At 40.6% G+C, this 11,264-nt stretch overlaps 1 protein-coding gene across 2 annotated transcripts; it reads right to left on the bottom strand.

Annotated features, from left to right (window-relative positions):
- Nucleotides 1-937: 937 nt before the first annotated feature.
- Nucleotides 938-10,386, bottom strand: gzmk (granzyme K). 2 transcript variants are annotated; one of them, XM_076283158.1, is made up of 7 exons: nt 10,189-10,386; nt 9,818-9,892; nt 3,327-4,307; nt 2,492-2,542; nt 1,944-2,093; nt 1,546-1,815; nt 938-1,395 (listed from the first exon to the last, which is right to left on the bottom strand). In XM_076283158.1, the coding sequence occupies exons 3-7, from the start codon at nt 3,528-3,530 to the stop codon at nt 1,225-1,227; spliced, it is 846 nt and encodes a 281-aa protein (XP_076139273.1). In that variant the 5' UTR covers nt 3,531-4,307; nt 9,818-9,892; nt 10,189-10,386; the 3' UTR covers nt 938-1,224. The 2 variants fall into 2 exon arrangements, with proteins under 2 accessions (XP_076139273.1, XP_076139272.1); XM_076283157.1 differs by lacking the exons at nt 3,327-4,307; nt 9,818-9,892; nt 10,189-10,386 and having other exon boundaries at nt 2,492-3,303.
- Nucleotides 10,387-11,264: the final 878 nt, after the last annotated feature.

Here is an 11,264-nt window from a genome sequence, read left to right as displayed (position 1 = left end):
CACTTTGCCAATGAGTTCAAATAATAGACGAGTGCAAATGCGTGAAGGCTATGCTAAGTTTTAGTAAAGCATGGTTTAGGAATGACTATTCCATACGGTCTCGCAAGCAGCCTCCTTCAAATGCGCCGTTGAATGCCAAAATACCGATGCATTTATTTGACATATCGCGCGTTGCGCCGTTAAAGGGAATGACAGATGTCATTCTCATTGGTTTAAATGATGTTACGCTCCAAACACACCCATAAGACTGATTTAAAAACCTAGGAACACCTTGTTGCGCCATGCGCTCCACGTTTGATAACGAAACCCCTCCCAATGTGAACTGGACATCCTACTAAATTTGAATAAACTTTTGACGAGTGACGATGCGCTTTAGAATGTCATGATAGGGCCCCAAACTGTTAGTTCATATGCAAGTGATATGCGAAGCACAGACATACAAACGGACATTTCTGGAATTGATAGATTTGGTAATATTACATTTGTAAATAATATGTAATTTTACAAGTAACCAGTAGGCCAATATATTTCGTCCAGCCTTATATTCTTTTTTCCTAGGAATCATAGCTCTAGTGAAGCCTCTTTAATGTCACTTGCTTTCCTTTCATTTCAGTATGACCTTTTCATATTGAGTTATATTTCAGAATATAAAACATCTGTGACAGACCAGTTGACTGGAGACAAAAATACTATACTTTTATCCTTTGCAATAAGCCTTGCGGTGAAAGCTGGATAAGATTAAAAAGTGAAAAGTGCATAGGGAACCTGATTCTTTTATATTTATTGACCGGAACAGTATGAGACAGCAGGTACTTTTCTCAGGGAGGTTTTTTAAAGATAAACCCTCATATTAAGCCCAAGAAGTGATGAAAAGAATCATCTAGAATAGAAAGTGATATGTAAGAAAACATTGACTCTAGCACAAAAACACTTCTGCTGCAGTTCATTAACAAACTTTACAAAAGAAACTTAGAACTTAGAAGAGTAAGGCAAACATAGGCTGTTGATTCTAAAACTTTTAATATGGCAATCACTCTTACCATTTTCTGTAATATGCTTACTCTTAAGTTAACAAGTGATGCACCTTTTCTTAGAATATCTGTGGGATTCAGATAGATTCAGTGCCAACTGTCAATCACATACATCTCTTCTTACATAGACATAAATAATGCACTTGAAGTACATTGTCTATGAGACACCATTACATGCGAATTCAGTCATGTCTTAAAAGACGGTGCTGTTGGACTGTCTTTTTATAATGTTATTGATCCAGGACATGTGTTTCTCTGAAAGGCGAGTGTACACTCCAGGTTTCTTGGGATCGCCACATCCTAACCCTCCAGACACAAGGCCGACAAGATTCTTGTTACATTCTAGAGGGCCCCCAGAGTCTCCCTGAAAATGACAACAACAAGCAAAGTCTATAGAAATCGTCTATTCAGTAGACATTTAAACAAGGATTTTAGAGAGTTTGTCATGTTTTTAAACCTGCTGTCAATAAGCTCACATTGCTTATTCTTTCGAAGACAGGGACTCCATACGTACCAGACAGGCGTCGTGCTGTGGCTTCTTGTTGCCTGCGCAGAGCATGTCCTCTGTGATGACTGGATTTTGATTGTACAGGCAGGTGCAGTAATCACGCTCTATGATGGACACTTCCACGTATTTGAGCGTGTCAGAGGCCTTTTTGCCGTTTGGGTCTGTGACTCCCCAGCCAGTCACTTGGCACTTTGTCTTAGACGGAATATCTTTGTGTGATTTAGGTAGTTTGACTGTTTTCACTTTCTCTTTCTTGACCTTGACTTTGTCCTTGAGCTAGAATAAGATTTTTTTGTTTTTATTAATTTTCAAGAAATCAGTTCTGTAAATAATGGATTGCAAGTATCAAGTAAGATTCCTTTGGGAAAAAAAACGGTGGCTTATAATTAATCTATAATTAATACCTTCATTAACATGATATCATCAGCTTTTGTTGTCATCCTGAAGGTCCGGGGGATTTCACAGCGCTCGATTCCCACCCGAATGGTGTTTTTCTCATTCTTCAGAGAGTGAGCGCCCAGGAGGACAGTCACATCTCCCAAGGATGGAAAACTCTAGAATAGGATGCAGCTGACTAAGTTAATCACGTATGAATTCTTCATGAGGTATAGAACTGTAAATTCTAAGTTAATGTAAAATATACATTGTCACACAGCAGATATTCACTGGTTGTTGCACTGTACTTTTCTACATAGGATGCTTTAAAATCAACACACACACACAACTTCTGACAGTGAGCCGCAGTAAGAACCCATTGGTCCTGAATGAGGACTCCTCCACAGATGTGCTGCTTTTTGGATTGGATTGACACCATCCATGGTTTGGAATGAGCCTTAACATCCTTCCCTCCAACAATGGACACTCCTGCCCCATCTGAGCGATTTAATGACCTGACATTGTAGTTACAGTTTACATGATTCTGGAGGTAGAGAAAACTTGTTTATGCAATTACCTGTAAATGCACTCCATATGCAGATGATGAGGCTGGCAAGCAAAACAGGACCTTTAGTGCACATAATGTAGAACATACAAATGGCAAGAGTTGATCAGTCGCATGCAGGCTCTTAAGGTGTGACGTTTTGTCAGCGAGGTATGTGTCATTGACAGGAAATGACACCCGCGTGTCATTGCCCGTGTGCTCATGCTGTGGTTTCATCAGGAACAAGCTATGGAAGCCCCCCACATCTGCAGCTTTCACACCATTTTGAAGGTGGGTTTTTAGCCTGGATTTGAAGGCAGAAATGGAGGGGGCGGATCTATCCAGGGGGAACTGGTTCCACAAATGTGGAGCAGCAACTGCAAAAGCTCTATCACCCCTCTGTTTGAGCCGTGAGCGCGGCACATGCAGAAGCCCTTTATTTGAGGATCTCAGGGACCTTTGAACTGAATAGGGCTGTACAAGGTCGGTGATGTAGGTTGGGGCCTTCCCATTAGATGCCTTAAAAACAAATAATAAAACTTTAAACTGAATCCTAAAAACAACTGGGAGCCAGTGCAAGGAGGCCAGAATAGGGGTGGTATGTTCACGCCTCTTGGTGCCAGTTAGAAGGCGCGCAGCTGCATTTTGGACCAGCTGCAAACGTCTAAGTGAGAATTGGGGGAGACCAACGTAGAGGGAATTGCAATAATCCAGCCGTGATATATTAAAGGCATGGATAACTTTCTCAAGGTCATTGTGAGATAAGAAAAATTTGAGGCAGGATATTATTCTGAGCTGATAAAAACTATTTTTGACAACAGAGCTAATCATGATTCTGGAGGTAGAGAAAACTTGTTTATGCAATTACCTGTAAATGCACTCCATATGCAGATGATGAGGCTGGCAAGCAAAACAGGACCTTTGGTGCACATAATGTAGAACATACAAATGGCAAGAGTTGATCAGTCGCATGCAGGCTCTTAAGGTGTGACGTTTTGTCAGCAAGGTATGTGTGATTGACAGGAAATGACACCCGCGTGTCATTGCCCGTGTGCTCCTGCTGTGGTTTCATCAGCAACAAGCTATGGAAGCCCCCCACATCTGCAGCTTTCACACCATTTTGCAGAACGCACAACAAATCAGCAAAATGGAAAATATGTCTCGTTTTGAAGAATGACAGTATTTAAATTCTCAATGTATGCAATAAAATAAATATATAAATCAAATTGATTTTATTTCTGCTTGGCTGCATTTGCAAATACTCAATTATGAAATAATTCCCTCATTTGTTTTCCTTTAACTCCTGTGTGCTAACTCTGCACAACTATCCATGAATCCAATAAATCATTTGTATACCAACATAAAACAAACCACAAATAATGGAAACAAAACAATGTTAGCTCAGAGAACTAGAGACACAGAAGGCAAAGGAATGATTACATGCTTTCTTTGTGCCAAACAGTATAGAACAGAAAAGCACTCAGCATCTTTGAAAACACCTCTATGATGTCAGGCTTCGAGTAGCCCAGGGACAAGAGGCCCCGTGTCATTATTTGCAAGGCTATTTAGGATGAGAGAGGCACAGAACCTCCATGAACAAGTGGATTTTCATTCAGAATGTGCCAAGGTTGTTTTGGGTGCTAAAGAGGAGTATGCGTGATGATGGTGGAGGTAACAACATCCTTCTATTTCCTTTCTGTTGTTTTTTTCCGTAAGGCTTTCTTGCAGAAAGGTGTGATCTCACATTGCTTTTATTTACCCACCGTGAGCTGCTTACCTTTCCAAGGATTGCAGTGGCAGTGGTGCCCTCACTGTTCACGCGCATCTTCTGTACTATTTCCCCCAGCTTCTACATTTGAATGTAAAAGGATAAAACCAATATCTTCCTTTCAGTATATGTATTCTATTTTTTGCCTAATGCCACTTACTTGGTACGTAAGTAAGTACATTTAATTCATAAAGCACATTTAAACACAGCATAAACTGACCAAAGTGCAGTGGATAACTAATGATAAAGACTAAGACAAATAATACAGAATAAACACACTGGACCAATAGTCATAAAAACATAAATAAAAGGAAATCTTCAATATCAGGGCACACAACACAGGGAAGTTAGGGAACAAGGAAGGCCATGCAGGGAGTAAAGGCAGAAATGGAGGGGGCGGATCTAATATCCAGGGAGAACTGTACAAGGTCGGTGATGTAGGTTGGGTCCTGCCCATTAGATGCCTTAAAAACAAATAATAAAACTTTAAACTGAATCCTAAAAACAACTGGGAGCCAGTGCAAGGAGGCCAGAATAGGGGTGATATGTTCACGCCTCTTGGTGCCAATTAGAAGGCGCGCAGCTGCATTTTGGACCAGCTGCAAACGTCTAAGTGAGAATTGGGGGAGACCAAGGTAGAGGGAATTGCAATAATCCAGCCGTGATATATTAAAGGCATGGATAACTTTCTCAAGGTCATTGTGAGATAAGAAAAATTTGAGGCGGGATATTATTCTGAGCTGATAAAAATTATCTTTGACAACAGAGCTAATCTTTTTGTCAAAGCAGAGTTCGGAGTCGAGGATGAGACCCAGGTTTCTAGCATAGGGTTTGACAGATGGGGTGCAGTGACCTAAATTTTGCACTACATGTATCTTGCATTGGGACCAGGCTTGTGCAAAATTCCAGAATTGAATTGAAACTGGCTCTTAAATTCCAATTCAATTCTTGAATTTCATTGCATTTCAATTGAGGTAGCAAACAGGAAGCAGAATTGCCATTCGAATTGTGCACAACCCTGCTTGGGAGGACCAAAAATGATGACTTCTGTCTTGTCAGTATTAAGCTGGAGGAAGTTGTTAGCCAATCCAAATTCTGATGTTTTCAAGACAGACCAGGAGAGACTATGTGGAGTCCCTATTTTAGAAGCAAGTACAGCTGTGAGTCATTCGCATAGAGGTGAAAAGAGATGTTATGCTTTCTTATGTCACTCAATGGGAGCATATACAGGCTGAAAAGCATAGGACCCAAGATGGACCTCTGAGGGACCCCATATGAGACGGGAGGAGATGATGAGGAGAACTAGCCAATATACACAGAGAAAGTCCTATGATTAAAGGTACACTGTGCAGGTTTTTTAGCTTAATATGCAGGTTTACACATTCCCTGTACCATAAATATGGCATTTTTCATCAAATTGCCTCAAGACCTTATAATATGCTTCCCAAAAGGCATTTGAACACATGAAATTTATTGTGACTAATTTCTTTGAATTTTGAGTGATTTTTTCAACTTGGTCACACTTTTTTTGTTTACGGTCAAAAATGACCGCCATAGGATGGCGCGGCATGCGCTATGAAATGCATTATAGTCAATGGCTTGCGCGCGCAAGAACTGGTCTGCCGCTGCGCTCAGCAAAGTGCAGCACAAGCGCCATCTTGCCAGCGGCAAGCACAACAAAAATCTTTGAGACGTTACTTCAACCAAGAGCAACCTAGCGGCGAGCGCAGCGAATACCGTGTACAATGTGACAGCCTTTAAGACATCTCCATACATGCACTCCTACAACTTTCCTGTGCTTGTGTGCCCATTCTACACAAGAATCATACTTTCCACAAGAAAGCTTAGAGTAAATTATGGGAGCCCAGTGTTTTCTTGAACTAATGTAGGCTGCTTCTCTCCCAATGTGAACCACACCTGCCAAACAAATCAATCTTGTGTAAATTATAGGAACCATGTGAGCAATTATATTGCATATACTTTTAAGTAAACTGGCAAATGTATTGTCTGCATTTGTTAGAAACAGAGTTATATATGTAATACTTTACTTTTTAATTATGCTGGCATATGTCTGTTTCTTTCCACACTTGCAACTGCTTGTGCTTTATGTGTGCCTCCTAATTTATTATTTCATTCTACTTTCTTTTTACTTTTAATCCTGCCTGCCTCCCTTCTTTATCCTACAATGTTCAGTCACAGTGCTTTGAGTACATGATAAAGTGCTCTACAAATAAAATGCAATCAGAGTGCAGGTTTTGTACTGGGGTTTGCGGCCAGGTGGGGTGACTGCTTTCTCCTGTCGCTACATAATGCCAGAAGTGGGCCCCAGCTGTGGCACAACTGGCTGGGGCACCTGCACTGTACGCCAGCGACCCGGGTTCGATTCCCGCCCCGTGGTCCTTTCCGGATCCCACCCCGACTCTCTCTCCCATTCACTTCCTGTCACTCTCCACTGTCCTGTCATTAACCCGTTTAATCCCAAATTTTTCCCAGACTTGAAAATATCAAAATCATGTGTCTTGAGTAACCCTTTGAAGTAATCAATTACTATTTTTTCCAATTTTCCTGAAAAAGCGGGTGAAAAGGAGTGTTTTATGCTTGGTCACAATTGTGACCGTTGGGAAACAACATAGTCCGATTTTAGGGATTTTCACACATTTCATTGTGCAATCATCTAATTTTCAATAAATTCCAGGCAGAGATGATATGGGGACATTGTCCCAGGTCTGTTCTTCACATTTAATTTTTTATCACAATACAATACTCTACATTGCCTCAGCAATTCTCTATTATATTCTAAGTGTGCCGATTTTTACATATAAAAGGCATTATATCACACTGTTATGACTATAGTGCAAACAACACCACCCTACAATACAACAACAACCACAAATGTTACAAAAAGTGATGTTGTTTGTCTGTTTGTTTGTTTGTTTATTATTGTATTATTTAATTGTATAATTAATTAATTAATTAACTTAAGTACACAACAGATTGTCCTGCAAGTCTACTGCCATACTTCCAATGCCATTAATTGCCTTTCCGTTGGACCAGATATTGGTCTCCTTTGCTCAGTGGTATTGTTAAGGTCACTAAATGAAGTGAACCTACATGTATGTTACCTGTAGGGTATACTACGAAGCTCGATTAGTGGGTTAGTGAGGTATGTTGCGCTCAAAGCCAGGGTATGCTGTGACACAAAAGTGGCTCTGTTTTAGCATCACTGTATCACCATGGTGTCTTATGCTGTCAACCAAACCTGGTCGGGAGCAGGTTATGTGCTAAGTTATAACTCAAATCGTGTAAAATACCGCCTACTGACCAATCAACTATCTTATAAATTTAAATTCTCACGTGTAAGATTCTGTCATATCTTACAGGTGGAGCTCCGCCTCTCCAAACATTTTGGATATTGCATGCGCTTTAACAGTGTTAAATACCATACAACATCTGATGACAATCTATTTATTTGATGTTATAGGCTAGACACTAAAAATGACCACAGTGTAGATTACGCTATCGATCATAAATGCGGAAGTAATCGTTTTATAATGTAGGCGGTCTTGTGTGTTCCCACGTTTCACGATTAGCCAACATCATCCCAACACCGAGAACGCGCACAGATCTGAGCTGAAAGTCTAGTTTTACAAATGTATCACATAACTGCTATCATAGTATCACTAAACTTATACCCCCAAGTCAAGGCTTTGTGTAGCTTCGATATGTCTAGATAGCCTAGATATGTCTAACGTGCTTCGTAGTGTACCCCACAGGCAGGGGCGTAGCACCAAATTCTGGGCCCTATGCACAAGTGGTGGCCATGGCCCCCCCCCCCCCCAACCAACCAACCACCGGCTGTAAGCATGAAGCATGAGGTTCACAACTAACTACTATCTAATCACACATTGAATTAATCTAACAACTCTTATATGTACTGTATAACAGAAAATAATCTTATTACCCAAGACTTCACAATTTCTGTTCTGAAGAATGTTTAAGGGCTAGTCCACACGTACGAAACCGATCCTTTTTTCCTCCGTCTTCCCTGAAACCGCATTAAGAATATTTGCGTCCAAACGGATCCATCTCAACACGACTCAACACGTTACTTCATACCCCAGGCCTATAGGTGGCACTGTTTCTTTACAGAAATTGACCAAAATTTGCGCTTTACAAACAGACAGAATAGGCTACGACCAAATGGCTAGTGCAAGGAAACCAGAATTGTTTGTGTGGACTGATGGTGAACTGTCAACTGTAGTCAACTGTAAAACTAATAAACTTTATTTTACGGTTTGTGAAGGGTGTAGCCTAGTCCCGTCCTTTATTTGGCTAATGCAGGTAGGCCTACTAATCACCTTTACTTTCTTTGGTTGTAGGATAGTCCGTGATTCACATTAGTTTTGGCTATCACCGCAATTAGGCTACTAAACGTAAGGCTTACACACGTTCTAGGCTATTCTGTCGCCACATTTATACTATTGCTATAAAACCTTCGTTAGTAACAGTCAATACTTTTGCCTGCATGAAATCGCGCATTCGCATTCAGTGTGCTACCATCGGCTTAACGTGAGTTCTAAGCGTCTTTGTATGCTTATATCTGATTTCACTCGACTGTGAATGCATGTATATATGTTGTAAGACATGTAAAATAAATGAATGACACTGGCACTACGCACAAATTAATGTAGCCTAAACTTACACCGCACTTTCCTAATAACTTAAGTTCTCTCGCGTCACTGACAGTAGCTAGAATGCATAAAAAAACACCGGGAAAAACAGTGTTCAGTCCACCAAGTCATAAGCTATCGGCGCTGCGCAGCACCAGTTGTGATATTTATCTTACGGAGTGTAATCGTAGGTAATGTCATGTATGAAAACTAGTATTGTTAGGCAATACTATAAGTGCAAGTCTAGGGCAGCTGAGGTGTGGCAATGACATCATAGATACGCAAGCAGGATGTGCGGTTTCGCTGTCTAAACGAATTCAAACGGGCTACGGTTTCAGATTTCTCCACTCTGGGACCAGGTTTCAGAAAGGTGCGGTTTCGGGCAGTGCGTTTACAGGATTCGTTTGGACGCTCGGCCAAGACGAAGCAAAACCTCTGCGTTTAACCTAAAAAGCGTCTCCGTGTGGACGGGCCCTAAAAGCTAGAACATGAAATGAATGAAAACACTTTTGGCTGAGAGAACAGCTATCTATACAAATTGAACACTTTTGGCTGAGAGAACAGCTATCTATACAAATTGAACACTTTTGACTGAGAGAACAGCTATCTATACAAATTGAACACTTTTGGCTGAAGAGAACAGCTATCTATCAAGGTGCATAGCAGGCAATTCCAATGTAGCCTTATGGATGTGTCTGAACATGCTTAATATTTAAATATTCTGTGTAAAATTTCCTCAAATTTCATTTTTCATTTGCTTCATAAAAACATAAGAATTTTTTATTTTTCTGATGGTTGTGGCAAAAAAATTGTCTATTCTAATTAGACTAGACTACAGTGAAAGACAGAGCATGACAGTGTTGCTAAATATACATTGCAGTATAGCCTTTCGTGTGATTTCATTTTAAACTATAGGCTCACCTTGTCTCAAGTCCACATCAGATGGTGAGAGGTCTGCTGCTGCTGCCTGTACACCCTCTGTGACAGTTTCTGAAACTGAGTGTGATGCGTTTCACAAGTTAGCTTTGCTACTAATTTGACAGCCTTTCCTCATGAACCTATATAACATTGAGCCTACTAAGTTAAGTTAAGCTATTGGCTCATAATAATTTTCGAATTAGTAGGCTATTGAAATGTTGTGGTAGGCTATAAATCAGGCATCATGTTATTTCTAATTTTGTGTTAATGCTGTTTTAGCACTGATAATCGCGGATTCACGGTGGTATTGAAGTGTTTTGTAACCTTCAGGAGTTCATTTCATTTGTAGACTATTGCTTTCACATTGGGCTCACCTTTCTTGGGAAAGAAGGCTGTTAACACTTGTTTTCCCTCATTTCTTTTTTTCTCCCTTTCTTGCCTCTCTTTTCTTTTCTGGGAACCGGATTTAGCTTTCTTAGACTTAGACATCTTCACACCGTGACCGTCTGCATTGCCGCTTCGGCAGAATGAACGTTACTTCAAAAATGCGCCTAGCAGGGGAAGGCGGACTGAACCATTTCGTGCAAGGGAGAGGGTGCCTGCCCTCAAACAATGTTGGCTCAACTGATGCATTTCAACTGATGCATTTACCCGAAATATTTGCATCTATATTAGTTAATAACATTTATTAAGATCTTTAAATAAAGGAAATTATTTATTATTGAGGAAAATAAAATTCAACTCCTTAGGGGCCCGGGTGACTTATTCCCACTTGTCCCCCCACTACGACGCCCTTGCCCACAGGTCCCTATGCTCCAAAGGCCTTATATTCATAAGGCCCTATGTTCCCAGTGTCCTATGTATCCTGGGACCTATGCTCATTCGGGTACCTATTATGTGCTTTATAAAGCTGGAGGACCCTGGAAACATACAATGCTTGACCTGAGGAACACAGGACCCCTGTCCATAATCCTATTACATATAAACCTGAGGAGCATAGGAGCCTGCTCTGACCTCAGTTATTGGCCTAATCTAGTGTCAGAGGGGTGTGATATCCACTATATTGCCCAATTTGATTAATTCTACCACTGAATTAAGTAAGGTTCTAAATGCATAATAGGAAACATTCTGTAATTTGGACATACAATAGTGTCAGAGCAGATTGTTGAGACACTTGATCTTTATATTTGATCACATGAAGCTTTGCTTCTGCTTCGTCTGACTGGTCCATGTGGCAGAGGCCCTTTTGCACATAAGTGGAGGGGGTATTGTTGGGAAAAGCGGTGGGGAATATATTTTCTGGTAAGGTTGTTCATGTCTACTGCAAATCTCTGCATAAATTCAGCCAATATGCCTTCAACAGGCTGACTGGCAAGTTGATTATACCCCCCACCACCTTGTTTGTGGTGGGGGGTATAATCTAATATAATATAATAGTCAATAAGTATAA

The sequence above is a fragment of the Alosa pseudoharengus genome, unplaced genomic scaffold, assembly GCF_046254945.1.
Source record: "Alosa pseudoharengus isolate Yale_2024_CS ecotype anadromous, Long Island Sound unplaced genomic scaffold, YU_APseudo_1.1 YU_APseudo_1.1_scf_14, whole genome shotgun sequence".
Lineage (NCBI taxonomy): Eukaryota > Metazoa > Chordata > Actinopteri > Clupeiformes > Clupeidae > Alosa > Alosa pseudoharengus.
This window is presented reverse-complemented; position numbering and strand designations above follow the sequence as displayed.

Coding starts and splice junctions, on each gene's coding strand:
- gzmk (XM_076283157.1), bottom strand. CDS start 3,289: ATGATTAGCTCTGTTGTCAAAAATAGTTTTTATCAGCTCAGAATAATA. Junction 2,094..2,491: donor CATATGGAGTGCATTTACAG/GTAATTGCATAA, acceptor ATCCTATTCTAG/AGTTTTCCATCCTTGGGAGA. Junction 1,816..1,943: donor ATGATATCATGTTAATGAAG/GTATTAATTATA, acceptor ATCTTATTCTAG/CTCAAGGACAAAGTCAAGGT.